At 43.6% G+C, this 18789-nt stretch overlaps 1 protein-coding gene across 1 annotated transcript; it reads right to left on the bottom strand.

Moving 5' to 3' along the window:
- Window positions 1–219: 219 nt before the first annotated feature.
- LOC141217359 (uncharacterized) lies at window positions 220–16922 on the bottom strand. Its single transcript, XM_073665786.1, has 7 exons — window positions 16862–16922; window positions 5566–5715; window positions 5257–5436; window positions 5052–5175; window positions 4871–4968; window positions 4589–4679; window positions 220–2506 (listed from the first exon to the last, which is right to left on the bottom strand). Exons 2-7 carry the CDS (start codon window positions 5641–5643, stop codon window positions 900–902), a joined length of 2178 nt encoding a protein of 725 aa, XP_073521887.1. The 5' UTR covers window positions 5644–5715; window positions 16862–16922; the 3' UTR covers window positions 220–899.
- Between the last annotated feature and the right edge of the window lie 1867 nt (window positions 16923–18789).

Below are 18789 nucleotides of genomic sequence, written 5' to 3'. Positions count from 1 at the left end.
ACTACCTTTTCCCGTAGATCCATTGACAATTCTTTTGCTTTCCCCATGACTCACAATCCAGAAACAGCAGTAGCTGGATAAAAGATGCAAGAGTCAGTATGGATCCCAGAAACTCATTCAACTTTTATGCACACACACTGATTACAAGCAAACAGGTCACAGGTGAGGATGTTACCTTTAGTAGCCATTCAAACCCATTTGTGTCAAATTCTGTGCATGTTATCAGGCCAAAATCACCAGGGTATGTGAACTTTTGATCAGGGTCATTTGGATGTTTTTGGTTGTCATTATGATTTAAAAAGAGAAAACACAGTAGTTTGACAATAAATGGCTTCACCCACCAATAACCATGAGTGGAGAAAGTAAAAATTTGGCCTGGGTATGTAAACTTTTGAGCACAACTCTATCAGAAAGTTGACATAACAAAATATTCCGCATCTGTATATTTACAAAAATAATGTTTGAAAGTACTGAAACTTTTTATCGTTAATTATATGTAGCAGTAAAAGGAAAATTCATTGTACAGTTTGAATTCAGGAGGTCAAACTCATTAAGAAATGGCTCAGTTCATAATGAAACCTGATAGATTTAAATGTTATGTAAAACAGTGTTACGTGATCTGAAAGGTCCTTGAGCTAGTCGGGTGAAAGGTTCTTCAGCAGCTCAGTCAGGACGTGCAGCCTCTGTACAGGTCCCGGTACCTTCCTCTCCTGCTCTGCACCAATCCGTTAGATAAGTGTGGGGCTGGAGGAGAGAGCAGTTCTCTCACTGATCAGGAAGAACACTGTCTCCTTGTTCTCAGTCATAGGAAGCTACTTCCAGTCTATTGGACACACTCCCTTAGTAGCAAGATTTTTTCTTGCTAAAAGTGTGTATTTTCAAGTAAAACATTTTCCACATTAAGGATATAAAAAATGCTTCTCCCCTGTGTGACTTCTCTGGTGTATAACAAGATTCCATTTCCGGTTAAAACATTTCCCACATTCTGAACAGGAAAAAGGCTTCTCCCCTGTGTGAGTCCTTTGATGTGTAACAAGAGATGATTTCTGGTTAAAACATTTCCCACATTTTGAACATGAAAAAAGCTCTCCTGTGTGAGTTCTCTGGTGACTAAGAAGATTTGATTTCGTATTAAAACATTTCCCACATTCTGAACAGGAAAAAGCCTTCTCCCCTGTATGAGTCCTTTGATGTGTAACAAGAGATGATTTCTTGTTAAAACATTTCCCACATTCTGAACAGGAAAAAGCCTTCTCCCCTGTGTGAGTCCTTTGATGTGTAACAAGAGATGATTTCTGGTTAAAACATTTCCCACATTCTGAACAGGAAAAAGCCTTCTCCCCTGTGTGAGTCCTTTGATGTGTAACAAGAGATGATTTCTGGTTAAAACATTTCCCACATTCTGAACAGGAAAAAAGCTTCTCCCCTGTGTGAGTTCTCTGGTGACTAAGAAGATTTGATTTCTGGTTAAAACATTTCCCACATTCTGAACATGAAAAAGGCATCTTCCCTGTGTGGGTTCTTTGGTGTATAACAAGATTCCATTTCCGGTTAAAACATTTCCCACATTCTGAACAGGAAAAAGCCTTCTCCCCTGTGTGAGTCCTTTGATGTGTAACAAGAGATGATTTCTGGTTAAAACATTTCCCACATTCTGAACAGGAAAAAGCCTTCTCCCCTGTGTGAGTCCTTTGATGTGTAACAAGAGATGATTTCTGGTTAAAACATTTCCCACATTCTGAACAGGAAAAAGCCTTCTCCCCTGTGTGAGTCCTTTGATGTGTAACAAGAGATGATTTGTGGTTAAAACATTTCCCACATTCTGAACATGAAAAAAGCTTCTCCCCTGTGTGAGTTCTCTGGTGACTAAGAAGATTTGATTTCTGGTTAAAAAATTTCCCACATTCTGAACATGAAAAAGGCATCTTCCCTGTGTGAGTTCTTTGGTGTATAACAAGATTCCATTTCCGGTTAAAACATTTCCCACATTCTGAACAGGAAAAAGCCTTCTCCCCTGTGTGAGTTCTTTGATGTATAACAGCAGCTGATTTCTGGTTAAAACATTTCCCACATTCTGAACATGAAAAAGGCTTATCCCCTTTGTGAGTTCTCTGGTGACTAAGAAGACTTGATTTCTTGTTAAAACAGTTCATACATTTGGAACAAGAAAATCTATTCTTTGCTGTGTCAATTTCTTGATGTTTGAGAAAAAACTTTTTGACGGGAAAACTATTTCCATCTTCTGACTGTGAAAATGACTTTTTAGCTTTAGGAGCAGTTAGTTTTTTAATGCTTATTTTGTGACTTTGATTTTCCTTAGTAGTCGGTAATGAATCAGAAGACAGGATCTGTTTCAAAGGATCAGATGACACATCTTTGCTGTGAAGGGATGATGGTATATCTGGGGTAATGGAATTTCCTTCAATTGTATCCTGTGGGATCTCAAGTTCATCTGATTTTAAAATTGAAGATGTCGGCTGTCCTTCTGATCTCCTGGTACAGTCATCTGCTAAGTAAAAAAAAATATTATATTTGAATAAAATATTCTTGAAATTTATAATTTTGAACATTTCTATTTAAACTGTTGGTACAAATGGCAAGTTATGAAAAAATATTGAATTATTCACCAAGACAATGACAGTTCACAGTCTAATAGAAAACCTCATAGCATGAACTAGTAGAGCGTGGTGTTCAACTGTTTGTTCATTCTGCCTCCCAAATATGAAATATGCAAAAATGATACCAATAAAAATTTCTACTCATCTCACAAAAAATCAAGCTCCCACTCAGCTCCACCATCTGTCAATGGAAGAACAGAGGTTTCCACATCATTAGTGGCTCAAAGGCTCTTGAAAAGAAACATGGCTTCCATAAACTAATCCAGCAAAATCCGCTCTTCCAAAGTCAAATATGCTTCCTGCTTAACTCAAATGGAAAGCACCACACCCTACTAAAGCTCATGCATAATGCCGGAAGCTGCCAGATACAGCCTTGTTCTCTGCTGGTTAAGTCCTCTGTGTTCAGCTCCCGCATTGAGTTTTTTCTTCTTAGTTTCTTCTCGTGATCCCGGTCGGTTTACTGACTACTATTGTGTCTTCTGATTTTGTATTTTCTCTGCCCTCCTGGTTCTGATCCGGCCACCTGACTATTCTTCTTGTCATCTCACACCACAGAACAGCAGGCAACACTGTAGCCCAAACCTAGGGGTCTATTTGTGCAAGAACAGATCCATGTAGAGGGGTTAAAGGGTGATGGGCAAAACTTTGACTATAGACAATAACACACCTAATGAAAAGATCAAAAAAAAAAAAAAAAGAGAGTAACTAGTGGTGAAATCTCTCTGGGGTAATTAGAGTATGTTTCTTGGTAGCTTCTGGCAATTTAAACTATAATAAGGGTCAATATTTTCTGTCAGATGAGTTTCAAAAAAAATTATAGATTTAATGAGAACTTTTTATAATAGTGCAGAGCTGAGGTGTCTTAAATTTAGATCTCGGGCATTTGGAAGAGACAATGGAGACCTTTTTTTTTTTAAAGACTACAGGGGAGTTACAAACTCACATAAATGAGGCAGGCCGAACCCACCACAATCAAACTATCATAGAATGAACCTGTAAAAAACAAGACAGAATAAAAAAAACAAGTTACATCCCCAACAAGAAGATATGTTTGGTAGGAGAACTCCAACACTAAATCCGAGTTGCACTTATTTATGGTGGACCATTGGAGCTACTATGAGTCCTGACCAGAAGAGTAGATAAAGTATTAGTGCTCCCCATTTCAGGATAGATTGTATCTGAATTCTTTAGGATAGATATAGTTTATGACGTGGAGTGAATCCATGAAATCAAGGCTCACATCATGCCAACATATCGCCGGCAGACATGAAGAAATGTATATTACAGCCATCAGCCACGCACAGCTTAGAGATATATCAAGGCACAGGTGTAATGTTTTTTGTATACTTTATCGCAATTCCTTTTGAAGTTATTTGGTTTAAAAAGAAATTGAAAAGTCAGGATAAAGGGAAACTGCTGTTACTGTACAGAAATTCACACTTGGCCCTCACTGCACATTTAATGTTGTCAATCATAAAAGTGAGGTTTAGTCATAAAGACTGGACCTGGTCTTGTAGGGAGCATATGAGGACATTCAGCGGCACAGAAGGGAGAGACGGTAGATTCATCTAATAAGATATCAGGGTTATAGGAAGCCAACAGCATCATTACCCTTCGCTTTCTCTCATAGGCTCATCATGATATTTGTCTACAAGTGATTTTATAACTTGTCAGCACTTTCTACAAACGCTGTTATTTGGATTGGTAGTTTACAGATCTGGGCAGGTAAGAGTCAGGATCTTCTAATTTCAGTTGGTAGGTGGATCTTCCAGGTTTTAAGTTCTATAGAAAAGGGGTTTCAATGTCCTAAGTGATTTGAACAGTTTTTGGTGAAGGAGAATGTTTTGGTATAGATGTAAAATGGTGATCACACGATTGTGATACAGCTGGACTACATGACCGGTAAACCAGCCACAGCCGGTGACTGAGAAGAATCTGTGACTTCTCTGCATTTAGTGGTTACTACTCACCTGGGTAGTCATATGTAGGAATCTCCTCTTTACATCGCTCATCACCCTTCACATATGTCTCTGTAGTATTAATATGGGTCAGATCTTCACCCTGAAACAAATATTGTACAGACAGATGGAGAAGTCACATATATGATCAGCTCTAATCCTGCCATCTCGACCATTCTCATTACACAAGTATGAACCATATAATACTGGTGGATGAAGCAAGACTGAGCACAAGACCTTCACAGCCGTCTACACATCATAGGGGAGATCTCATGACACCTTCTCTCCATCTACCTGATGATCCTGAGGAACATTGGGATCTTCTTGTTTACAGTCCTGTGGAAGAAGAGGACGGGGACATCTCTCTGGTGTTGTCCTCTTACTGGATAGATCTGGAAAAAACACATACAGGGACTGAATTCATTCTTCACATAAAGATAATTATAGGCCGTGTGTATTCAGTCCTGTCTATTACCTGGTGATGTGAGGGGCTGGGGAACCTCCATCATGATGTCCTTGTACAGATCTCTGTGTCCTTCTAAATATTCCCACTCCTCCATGGAGAAATAGACGCAAACATCCTGACACCTTAGAGGAAACTGACACATACAATGATAGAGTTATCCCCCCGATCCCTTCATAGCTTTACTATAAAATGTCCCAGATCCTAACAGTGTCACCTCTCCAGTCAGCAACTCAATCATCTTGTAGGTGAGATCTAGGATCTTCTGGTCATTGATGTCCTCATGTATCAGGTGGTGAGGTGGAAGCTCCGTGATTGGGCTCAGGGTTTTTCCCCATCCCTCAGACAAAGGGTCCTGATAGCGCTCACTAGAGGTCTTCTTCACTACTGTGTAATCCTGGTTATGGAGAGACACATTCATAAATCTCACTCCAGACATTTCCAGCGTCCTCACCTCTCCAGTTCTGTCCATCTGTTATTCCCATAGATAAGAATGATGTAATGTGACGTCACCAGAATCTCTCACCTCTCCAGTAAGACGGAAGAGGATCTCTAGGGTGAGGTGTAATATCCTCTCCGCCATCTTGTCTCTGTCCATATCCATCCTTGATGGGTAAATCAGGAAAATTCTCTTATATAGAAGATCTTCACTGAGAGGATCCGAAATTGTAGAGACCTGAATGAGAAAATGAGCGGATGTAACGTCATAAAAATCCTGTGTAATAATAAAATTACTGGAGATAATATGGGAAACATTTGAGGAAATTTATGTTTACAGTATCTAATTTTCTTCTTTACATCTACTAATAAAACCTATATATTTAAGGCCACAGACAACAAGCAGTTTCTTCCTCGGAATCTGCAGGTGAATACCTTTCTCATAGACTCATCTTCCTTATTGCTAATTCTCATCTCATTTACCGACACTGGAATCGGTATTATCAATACTGCAGGAGATATTCATTACACGTGACATGAGGAATAGCTACTTCATGATGAGGACGAAATCTTCATCTTCTACTACGGCTCTATAAACGTATTTGGCCAGAGTCCGTCACTGACTACATCACCACCGGCCGTCTAGGTTTACCGTCTTCACCGGACTGTCATCTTCTATCACGTTAGATCTCAGGTCTGATTCACACATAGACTTTGAGGCTTTTATAAAAGCTTGTTTGTAAGAACACAAAGACAGGAGCTATTTGATACCAAAGTCTCCATGGACAGTGTTTTGTGGGGCTTATTTCTGGCCTTAGGCTTTCCTATATTACAAGAAAAACTCCATAAAAAAGCAGATATTAAAATGTTTCAAAAGAAAATTGGCACCAACAATTCTTGTAATAAGAAAAAAAACATGCAAAAAGCACAAGACACATTTTGTTAATTTCTTTTAAAACAAATGTTTAACATGTTAAAAAGTAACTCTTTTGGGCACCAGAACATAAATGTACACCACAGGGATGGCACAGGTACGACTGCTACACCAACCCTGGCAGTCTAACCACTTGCTGCTGTCAAAAGCAAACATGGCATCTAAGAAGGTTTGACAAGAGTTCGGCTCAATGCCCCTCCTCCCCCCAAGTACTCGATAGTGTGGGGCAGCCTAGTTACTTCGATACTTAAATGGCCAATAATGGTGTTTGGGCCTGCAATGTACAAAAGTCTATTAGGCTGGGCCAGAGGCAACATCCAATAAGTTAGTTTTTAATGCTCCCCATACATATTAGACTAAAGTTGCATGAAAGCACTGATTTCAGGGGGTTTGGCCGACTATATAATGTATTTGGGGGCCTCCCGACAGATGATGTCAGGGCAGAGAAGGGTCTGGCATCCTGAATTTCAGAGGCTAATCCATTTATTTTTCCTGTAGATAATCCTCCGCTAGAGGAGTCTGGTGGTGACTCGCTCATACACATCACAGGAAAGCTGGAATATTTGTGTATGGGGGAGTTGGGAGAGACAGCCATCTGCCAAATGACTGTTCAGCCAACACTTATCTCATGTGTATGGGGCCGTTAGTATTACATGACAAGCAGTGATAATACACGGCACTACAGTAGTACAGTGCATCATCTGAGCAATCAGAGGCGTGTATGTTTTATGATCGCACTAAAGAGAGTTGTTTAACCCCTTAGTAATGGAGCAAATTTTGACCTTAATGACCAAGCCAAATTTTACAATTCTGACCAGTGTCACTTTATGAGGCAATATCTCTGGAACGCTTCAACGGATCTTACTGTTTCGAAGATTGTTTTTAGCGGCATATTGTACTTCACGATAGTGGTCAAATTTATTCGATATGACTTACATTTATTTGTGGAAAAAAAATGGAAATTTGGCGAAAATTTTGAAAATTTTGCAATTTTCAAACTTTGAATTCTTATGCCCTTAAATCAGAGAGAGTTATATCACGTGCTTCACAGGAACTGAAGCAACGTGGAAGGAAAAAATAACCATTTAACTTTTTTCACAAAAATTTTACTTCAGACCTAATTTTGTTTTTATTTTTACAAGGGTAACAATAGAAAATGGACCACAAAATGTGTTGTGCAATTTCTCCTCAGCATGCCGACATCCCATATGTGGGGGAAAACCACTGTTTAGGTGCACTGCAGGGCTTGGAAGGGAAGGAGCATTGTTTGAATTTTTGAAAGCAAAACTGGCTGGAAATAAGAGCGGACACCATGTTGCGTTTGGAGAGCCTTTGATGTGCCTAAATAGTGGAAACCTCCCCCCCCCATAAGTGCCCCCATTTTGGAAACTACACCCCTCAAGGAATGTATCTAGATAACAGTACAGACCAAAAGTTTGGACACACCTTCTCATTTAAAGATTTTTCTGTATTTTCATGACTATGAAAATTGTAAATTCACACTGAAGGCATCAAAACTATGAATTAACACATGTGGAAATATATACTTAACAAAAAAGTGTGAAACAACTGAAAATATGTCTTACATTCTAGGTTCTTCAAAGTAGCCACCTTTTGCTTTGATGACTGCTTTGCACACTCTTGGCATTCTCTTGATGAGCTTCAAGAGGTAGTCACCGGAAATGGTCTTCCAACAATCTTGAAGGAGTTCCCAGAGATGCTTAGCACTTGTTGGCCCTTTTGCCTTCACTCTGCGGTCCAGCCCACCTCGATTGGGTTCAGGTCTGGTGACTGTGGAGGCCAGGTCATCTGGCGTAGCACCCCATGACTCTCCTTCTTGGTCAAATAGCCATTACACTGTTTCCTAGCAGCTATTTTACCATGAAGGCCTGCTGCACAAAGTCTCCTCTTAACAGTTGTTGTAGAGATGTGTCTGCTGCTAGAACTCTGTGTGGCATTGACCTTGTCTGTAATCTGAGCTGCTGTTAACCTGCGATTTCTGAGGCTGGTGACTCGGATAAACTTATCCTCAGAAGCAGAGGTGACTCTCGGTCTTCCTTTCCTGGGGCGGTCCTCATGTGAGCCAGTTTCTTTGTAGCGCTTGATGGTTTTTGCAACTGCACTTGGGGACACTTTCAAAGCTTGCCCAATTTTTCGGACTGACTGACCTTCATTTCTTAAAGTAATGATGGCCACTCGTTTTTCTTTACTTAGAATTTGTATTATGGCAAGAAAAAAGCAGCTAACAGTCTATTCAGTAGGACTATCAGCGGTGTGTCCACCTGACTTCTGCACAACACAACTGATGATCCCAACCCCATTTATAAGGCAAGAAATCCCACTTATTAAACCAGACAGGGCACACCTGTGAAGTGAAAACCATTTCCGGTGACTACCTCTTGAAGCTCATCAAGAGAATGCAAAGAGTGTGCAAAGCAGTCATCAAAGCAAAAGGTGGCTACTTTGAAGAACCTAGAATATAAGACATATTTTCAGTTGTTTCACATTTTTTTGTTAAGTATATAATTCCACATGTGTTAATTCATAGTTTTGATGCCTTCAGTGTGAATGTACAATTTTCAAAGTCATGAAAATACAGAAAAATCTTTAAATGAGAAGGTGTGTCCAAACTGTTGGTCTGTACTGTATGTGGTGAACACACTGAACCCCCAGGTGCTTCATAGAAGTTTAGAAAGTAGAGCAGGTAAAATAAAAAAATATATTTTTTCTACAAAAATGTAATTGTAGCCCCAAATTTTTTGTTTTCACAAAGATAACAGGAGAAATTGAAGCCCAAAATTTGTTGTTCAATCTCCCCTGAGTACGCTGATACCCCCTATATATAGAGGAAAACTATTATTTGGGAGCATGGCAGGGCTCAGAAAGGAAGGAGTGACGTTTTGGAACGCAGACTTTAATGGAATAGTCTGCGGGTGTCATTTCGCGTTTGGAGATCCCCTGATGTGCCTAAACAGTGGAAACGCCCAACAAGTAACCCCATTTTGGAAACTACAACCCTCAAAGATTTTATCCAGGGGTATAGTGAGCATTTTGAACCCACAGGTATTACACAGAAATTGATAACATTAGGTCGTCATATAGAAAATTTTAATTTTTCTCACGAAAATATTGTTTTAGCCCCAAATCTGTAATTTTCACGATGGATAATAGGTGAAAATGGATCCCATAATTTGTTATGTAATTTATTCCGAATGCGATGATACTGCATATGTGGTCAAAAACTTCAGTTTGTGCACATGTCAGGGCTAGGAAAGGAAAGAGTGCTATTTGTCTGGAATAAATTGTGAATGCCATGTAGCATTTGGAGAACCCCTGACATGCAAAAATAGCAGAAACCCCCTGACGTGACCCCATATTTGAAACTTCACTGCCTAAGGAATTCATCTTGGGGTTTAGTGAGTATTTTGAACTCATAGGTGCCTCACAGAATATTATAACACTGAAACATGGAAATATGAAATTTTAGTGGTAAAAATGTAATTATTGTATTTGCTACAAATTTTCAGGTACTCAAGGATTAATAGGTGAAACTGGACCCCATAATTTATTGTACAATTACTTCTGAACGCGGTGATGCCCCATATGTCATCAGAAATTACTTTTAGGCCACACGTCAAGGCTGAGAAGGAAGGAGCGCTATTTGGCTTTTGGAGCACAAATTTTGCTAGAATACCATATTTTTCAGACTATAAGACGCACCGAACCATAAGACGCACCTAGGTTTTAGAGGAGGGAAATAAAAATAAAAAATTAAGCAAAAAATGTGGTCATGATGCACTGTTATGGGGGAGGGGGGGTCTGCTGCTGATACTGGTATTGGGGTAACGTCCCCCAATTCTGTTAAGTAGTCATCTTATAGCTAGATCTCACAGGCCCTGGGGTCATCACATGATCTCAATGTACCATGGTAACCATCGGGACCCGCAATTCTCATCACGGGGGTCCGATGGTTACAAAAGGGGTCTTGTGACCCCCTTGTAACAACTTAAATACTGCTGTCACGATTGAATATTTAAGGATTAAAACTGTCTTAGGCTGATACTACAGGGTGTCAGAAGCACATACAGCTGATATCAGCGGGAATTGCCACCTCCAGGCGCCAATATTCACTTATTCCCTATTGCAGTTTTAAAAAGGCCCCTTAACGACAGTCGTTTTAATGAATAACGACGGTCGTTAAGGGGATAAAAAAAAAGTTTAAACGTGAAAAAAATATCAGTTTTAGCAACAAGAAATATCCATCATTATAGGGAAAACAGACTGACTGCACAATGTTAGTTAAGTCACATCCATAACAACAACTTTATTATACTATTATATTATCCTATACACATCGACGTACATAGAAATCACAGGTTCCACAGCAATAGCTCCCAGGTTCTTCAGCTCCCAACCTCAAAAGGGGAAAATTTTTATTATAATAATAATAATAATAATAATGATAATAAAATGGAACACTTAAACAACAGAATATAACGCCAAGTAAATCAAACTTCTGAGAAATCAAACTGTCCCCTTAGGAAGCAACACTGATTGACAATCAATTTCACATGCTGTTGTGGAAATGGAATAGACAATAGATGGAAATTATTGGCAATTATCAAGACCCACTCAATGAAGGAGTGGTTCTGCAGGTGGGGACCACAGACCACATCTCAGTACCAATGCTTTCTGGCTGATGTTTTGGTCACTTTTGAATGTTGGTTGTGCTTTCACACTCGTGGTAGCATGAGATGGACTCAACAAACTCCTGATGAGGTTGCGGATGGTCTCCTGTGGGATCTCCTCCCAGACCTGGACTAAAGCACCCGCCAACTCCTGGACAGTTGTGGATGGAGCGAGACATGATGTCTCAGATGTGCTCAATCGGATTCAGGTCTGGGGAACGGGCGGGCCAGTCCATAGCGTTAATGCCTTCATTTTGCAGGAACTGCTGACACACTCCAGCCACATGAGGTCTGGCATTGTCCTGCATCAGGAGGAACCCAGGGCCAACCGCACCAGCATATGGTCTCACAAGGGGTCTGAGGATCTCATCTCGGTACCTAATGGCAGTTAGGCTACCTCTGGCGAGCACATGGAGGGCTGTGAAGCCTTCCAACGAAATGCCACCCCACACCATTACTGATCCACTGCCAAACCGGTTATGCTGAAGGATGTTGCAGGTAGCAGATCACTCTCCACGACGTCTCCAGACTCTGTCACGTCTGTCACATGTGCTCAGTGGGAACCTGCTTTCATTTGTGAGGAGCACAGGGCGCCAGTGGCGACTTTGCCAATCCTGGTGTTCTGTGGCACATGCAAAGCATCCTGCACGGTGTTGGGCTGGCTGTGAGCACAACCCCCATCTGTGGACGTCGGGCCCTCATACCACCCTCATGGAGTTGGTTTCTAACCGTTTGTGCAGACACATGCACATTTGTGGCCAGCTGGAGGTCATTTTGCAGGGCTCTGGCAGTGCTCCTCCTGTTCCTCCTTGCACAAAGGAGGTAACAGTCCTGCTGCTGGGTTGTTGCCCTCCTATGGCTCCCTCCACATCTCCTGGTATCTGCTCCATGCTCTGGACACTGTGCTGACAGACACAGCTACCCTTCTTGCCACAGCTCGCACTGATGTGCCATCCTGGATGAACTACACTACCTGAGCAACTTCTGTGGGTTGTACTGTAGACACCGCCTCATGCTACTGTATCTCTAGGGGTGAGAGCAATGGCAATATGAAAAAGTGACCAAAACAACAGCCAAAAAGGATGAGAACAGAGAAATGGTCTGTGGTCACCACCTGCAGAACCGCTCCTTTATAGGGGGTATGTTGCTAATTGCCTATCATTTCTACCAGTTGTCTGTTCCATTTGCACAACAGCAGGAGAAATTGATTCACAATCAGTGTTGCTTCATAACTGGACAGGTAGATTTCACAGAAGTGTTATTGACTTGAAGTTACATTGTGCTGTTAAAGTGTTCCCTTTATTTTTTTGAGCAGCGTATTATGGGAAGGCCCATCATCACTTGTGGGGATCATACGGGTTGAGATGAGTCGCTAAGGTCCCTCAGACCTACTCTCAGCTCCCAGTTGATTTGTGAGGACCTCACTGGCTGTGTATCGGTAAAACTCCTCACTAGTAATGTGAAAGTCCATTCGATGAGGGCCAGATACTCCTTTCTAAGTCACTGAATCTTCAGTTGTCCATAGGAGAACTTGTGTCCCAGTTTGGCAACACTGTGGCTTCCGCTCTAGTATAGACAATTGTTTGCTTATGATAAGGAATCCTTCCTTAACTTAATCTCCTTTAATTAGGCCTACTGTCCACTCAGGGCAAAGTTCTATACCATCTAAGTTGGCCTCCTGACCTGAGTTAAGGACCTTATCCGGCTCTTTGTCTCCACTATGCTCCCTGCCTGAAATCCAGATACACACTGCCATTATATCTTTGCTTTCCTTTAGAACATACTATTTGAGGTCTCCCTCCTGGCACACAACACCATATCAATTCAAGTCTGCAACCAGATGGACTGAATGTCTGTATTTCTCACTTACTTATCCCTATCTGACTCATCACCAGGATATTGTTCTCCTGTGTGCTCATACAGCTCAGAATGAGGGCTCCCACACAGTATGATGCCCCCACAATTACTGATATATATATATAAAAAAAAAACAGAAGCAACAACACACATTACTCAACCAACCCCTTTCCTGAGTTGTGCAGCTCTGGTCTGTGAAGTGTGAGTACTGAGGCTCCCTACTACAGGTGTGATGTAGTGACGCCATTGTGCCGGCAGTGCACGGAGTCTCAGACTCACAGGCGAAGGATGAATGGTGGATCGGGGAGATTTCAACTCCCTGATTTACTATTCTATTCAATAGTATCCCCATCATTGGAATGTGGATATCACTGAAATTGTGATGATGGGCAAGGAGAGCTTGCTCGGTGCTGAGCCGTCTCAATTCATGGGCACCATAGCATGCCACTATGGATGATACGACCCTGCTAACTATTGTATGGTAAATATCTCATAGGTAATGGGTTCATTAGTATCTGCACCAAGAATGGGGCTCGGTGAGTATTTATTCATTAGCCGTGGGGTAGTCGGTGGGGTGGATGGTACCATGTTGTGTGTGTAGGTGGCAATCCTGTGGGAAAACCCCTCTAAAATGAAATCTTAAACCTTTTTTACATATATGCTTTGAAAACTGGACTAACAAGATTATTATATACATACATACATACATACATACAGAGGTTGGCACCTTAAGGGATGATAATGCGCCCCCGCTCACTGCTGGCTATACCTCAGAAGCCATAGTTAACTGTGATATATATCAAAAAATACACTGATACATTAAATAGAACCAGATATATCTCAAGGTATAAAAGAAAGGGTATGGACTCATCAGAGAATGTTTCAATAATCCGCCTCAATGTGTTTCCCCACCAGCTTCATCAGGAGACTTGATACAGGGATGATAATTCATGATGTTCAGTATAGTGTGCCTAATAGCCAGGTGTCCATGTATAAATATCCCACTTCATCCAAAACCCCTCCCCAGACTAGGAGGCCCATTTCCATTCCGGGAGGTGAATGGTCACAGAATATATAGAATGGAGTCTGTCTACAATAATGTACTGCGCTTGAGCTACTTCTCATGAGCTAGAGGTCCGATAATGTCCATCCCCTAGTGTGCATGTCCGGAAGTGACGCGCTTTACACTGAAACGCAAGATAAACTGATTACCACTGCGCCAATCGTACCCGTGACTGCGCATGCCAGTAGTTACATGTTCCACGCCGGAGAGCATAATGGCCTATATGTGTCCGGACCATCACCATTGTCAGTGGATAAAATAACATACGGTTAGAGGGTTTGTGCTTGTCTGTGCGATACATCCGGTCAACTGATTACAGGGGCATAACGGGGGCATTACACTGTGTGGGGGGCATCATACATCCGGCATAAGGGGCATAATGGGGGCATTACACCGTGTGGGGGCATCATACATACTGCATAATGAGCATAATGGAGGCATTACACTGTGTGGGAGCATCATACATAGTGCATTAGGGGCATAATGGGGGCATTACACTGTGGGGGCATCATACATACTGCATAAGGTGCATAATGGGGGCATTACACTGTGGGGGCATCATACATCCTGCATAAGGGGCATAATGGGGGCATTACACTGTATGGGGGCATCATACATACTGCATAAGGGGCATAATGGGGGCATCATACATACTGCATAAGATGCATAATGGGGGCATTACACTGTGGGGGCATCATACATACTGCATAAGGTGCATAATGGGCCCATTACACTGTGTGGGGCATCATACATCCTGCATAAGGGGCATAATGGGGGCATTACACTGTGTGGGGGGCATCATACATACTGCATAAGGGGCAAAATGGGAGCATTACACTGTGTGGGGGGCATCATACATACTGCATAAGGGGCAAAATGGGAGCATTACACTGTGTGGGGGGCATCATACATCCTGCATAAGGGGCATAATGGGGCATTACACTGTGTGGGGGCATCATACATCCTGCATAAGGGGCATAATGGGAGCATTACACTGTGTGGGGGCATCATAAATCCTGCATAAGGGGCATAATGGGGGCATTACACTGTGTGTGGGCATCATACATACTGCATAAGGGGCATAATGGAGGCATTACACTGTGTGGGGGCATCATACATCCTGCATAAGGGGCATAATGGGGGCATTACACTGTGTGTGGGCATCATACATCCTGCATAAGGGGCATAATGGGGGCATTACACTGTGTGTGGGCATCATACATACTGCATAAGGGGCATAATGGGGGCATTACACTGTGTGGGGGCATCATACATACTACATAAGGGGCATAATGGGGGCATCATACATCCTGCATAAGGGGCATAATGAGGGCATTAAACTGTGTGTGGGGATCATACATACTGCATAAGGGGCATAATGGAGGCATTACACTGTGTGGGGGCATCATACATACTGCATAAGGGGCCTACTGGGAGCATTACACTGTGTGGGGACATCATACATCCTGCATAAGGGTCATAATGGGGGCATTACACTGTGTGTGGGCATCATACATACTGCATAAGGGGCATAATGGAGGCATTACACTGTGTGGGGGCATCATACATACTGCATAAGGGGCATAATGGAGGCATTACACTGTGTGTGGGCATCATACATACTGCATAAGGGGCATAATGGGGGCATTACACTGTGTGGGGGCATCATACATCCTGCATAAGGGGCATAATGGGGGCATTACACTGTGAGGGGGCATCATACATCCTGCATAAGGGACATAATGGGGGCATTACACTGTGAGGGGGCATCATACATCCTGCATAAGGGACATAATGGGGGCATTACACTGTGAGGGGGCATCATACATCCTGCATAAGGGACATAATGGGGGCATTACACTGTGTGGGGGCATCATACATCCTGCATAAGGGGCATAATGGAGGCATTACACTGTGAGGGGGCATCATACATCCTGCATAAGGGACATAATGGAGGCATTACACTGTGTGTGGGCATCATACATACTGCATAAGGGGCATAATGGGGGCATTACACTGTGTGGGGGCATCATACATCCTGCATAAGGTGCATAATGGGGGCATTACACTGTGTGGGGGCATCATACATCCTGCATAAGGGGCATAATGGGGGCATTACACTGTGGGGGGCATCATACATACTGCATAAGGGGCATAATGGGGGCATTACACTGTGGGGGGCATCATACATCCTGCATAAGGGGCATAATGGGGGCATTACACTGTGTGGGGGGCATCATACATACCGCATAAGGGGTATAATGGGGGCATTACACTGTGTGGGGGCTTCATACATCCTGCATAAGGGGCATAATGGGGGCATTACACTGTGGGGGGCATCATACATACTGCATAAGGGGCATAATGGGGGCATTACACTGTGGGGGGCATCATACATCCTGCATAAGGGGCATAATGGGGGCATTACACTGTGTGGGGGCTTCATACATCCTGCATAAGGGGTATAATGGGGGCATTACACTGTGTGGGGGCTTCATACATCCTGCATAAGGGGCATAATGGGGGCATTACACTGTGTGGGGGCATCATACATCCTGTATAAGGGGCATAATGGGGGCATTACACTGTGTGGGGGCATCATACATCCTGCATAAGGGGCATAATGGGGGCATTACACTGTGGGGCCAGTAAAGGGGTCCTGTACTATGAGAACAATACGTTTCCTCCCTTCCTGTCTCCATAGTTGGGTCGTATGTATCTATTACAGGAAACAGAACAAAAACCTTATGATTCTTATAAAGGGGCAACACAAGACCCCAAAAGAGTCTCCGTGCTGAAGGGGTTAATGCCCCCTGCGCCCAGTAATGGGGTCTCCACATACCTCCACCTGCAGAGCCGCCACCACATATATGGCTGCTCTGTGCGCACAGGAGCTGTGATGAGGTCACAGGAGGGGAGGAGTCAGGGGTCACATGATCAGGGGCCTCAGTGGATGCAGGACTCTGCTGTGCTGGTTGTCATGGTGCTGGATGAGCTGAAGTTTATGTGTGGGGTCAGGAGGGGTTTACAGGGGGGATGTAGCAGAGCCGTGTGTGTACGAGGTGTACGGAGTAGAGCCGTGTGTGTACGAGGTGTACGGAGCAGAGCCGCGTGTGTACGAGGTGTACGGAGCGGAGCCGCGTGTGTACGAGGTGTACGGAGCGGAGCCGCGTGTGTACGAGGTGTACGGAGCAGAGCCGCGCGTGTACGAGGTGTACGGAGCGGAGCCGCGTGTGTACAAGGTGTACGGAGCAGAGCCGCGTGTGTACGAGGTGTACGGAGCACAGCCGCGTGTGTACGAGGTGTACGGAGCGGAGCCACGCGTGTACGAGGTGTACGGAGCGGAGCCGCGCGTATACGAGGTGTACGGAGCGGAGCCGTGTGTGTACGAGGTGTACGGAGCGGAGCCGCGCGTGTACGAGGTGTACGGAGCGGAGCCGCGCGTGTACGAGGTGTACGGAGCGGAGCCACGCGTGTACGAGGTGTACGGAGCGGAGCCGCGCGTATACGAGGTGTACGGAGCGGAGCCGTGTGTGTACGAGGTGTACGGAGCGGAGCCGTGTGTGTACGAGGTGTACGGAGCGGAGCCGCGCGTGTACGAGGTGTACGGAGCGGAGCCGCGTGTGTACGAGGTGTACTGAGCGGAGCCGCGTGTGTACTGACGTGTAGCCAGGGTCGGTCCGGGTAGGCACCTAGTTACGCCCCTCTGGTCCCTTCTTGTATCTCAGAACAGATGTTCCACCACCCGGACCCGTAACATGTTTTTTGCAAAAGAAAACTCCTACCTCTCTACCTATACAGCTACTCTGCACTATTTTTTTTTCTAAAAGAAAATCGCACGTCACTTACACTGCGACGTCCGCTACTCTAACTAGCTAAAAAAGAAAAAGTCCCTTGGAGCAGACTTTGATCCGTACGATACTATCAGGGCGCTGCGGCCATAGGAAAAGCACAAATACTCAGTGCAGGATGCCGCGCACATAAAAAAAAAAGCACAAAAAAAGTGCGCCAAAAATACAATTGGGAGTGGGGGGATCTGGAACAGGGAGTGGGGAACTGCTGTGATCAGAGATCAGTCACCCAGCACAGGAGGCAGGAAATTGCAGGAGGATCGCACTGGCCACCAATGATTTTTTTCTTTCACTCAGGTAACACTGGGGAGTATATAACCATCCCACAAGCCAACTCTGAGGTCAAGATGGCGTACAGAGTGGTGATTACTATTTTAGATTAACCCCTTTGGCGCTGATTGGCTGAACAATAGTTACAGACCAAACAGCACTAAAGGGGTTAATCAGCTGAGGTGACGTTACAATCATCCCAACTATTGTGACTACAGTGATGGGTGCAGTCTCAGACCGCACCCATCGTAGAATGTCACATCGATTTTTTTTTAAACTTTATTGTAATATTGCTGTGATTTAGCTGGTCAGAAGTGATCAGCCAATCACAGTGATCGCCGACGCAGGGGGTGTTATGTGCAGGGATTGCAGCCATCTTAACTTGGTCACCGCGCGATGCCGCGCTGTGACCGGAAATACCAGAGCCGAAGAACAGTATACATACGGCGTTTGTTGGGAAGGGGTTAATAACTAATTTTGCTATCTATATGATGTCCATGTGGCAAACAATGCGTGGGTCTCACGATACTACCACCGCACAAAAGACTGAATTCTCACAGATCGAATATAAGAAAAGGTTCTGTCCACCATGGATTATCCCGCCATTATAGTCTGATCACAACATGATCCGGATCAGCCCTATTGAATT

The sequence above is a fragment of the Phyllobates terribilis genome, unplaced genomic scaffold, assembly GCF_046119375.1.
Source record: "Phyllobates terribilis strain yellow unplaced genomic scaffold, ASM4611937v1 Scaffold_238__1_contigs__length_3037890, whole genome shotgun sequence".
In the NCBI taxonomy this organism is placed as follows: domain Eukaryota; kingdom Metazoa; phylum Chordata; class Amphibia; order Anura; family Dendrobatidae; genus Phyllobates; species Phyllobates terribilis.
The sequence above is the reverse complement of the archived record's forward strand: the minus strand, read 5'-3'. Positions and strand labels throughout refer to the sequence as shown.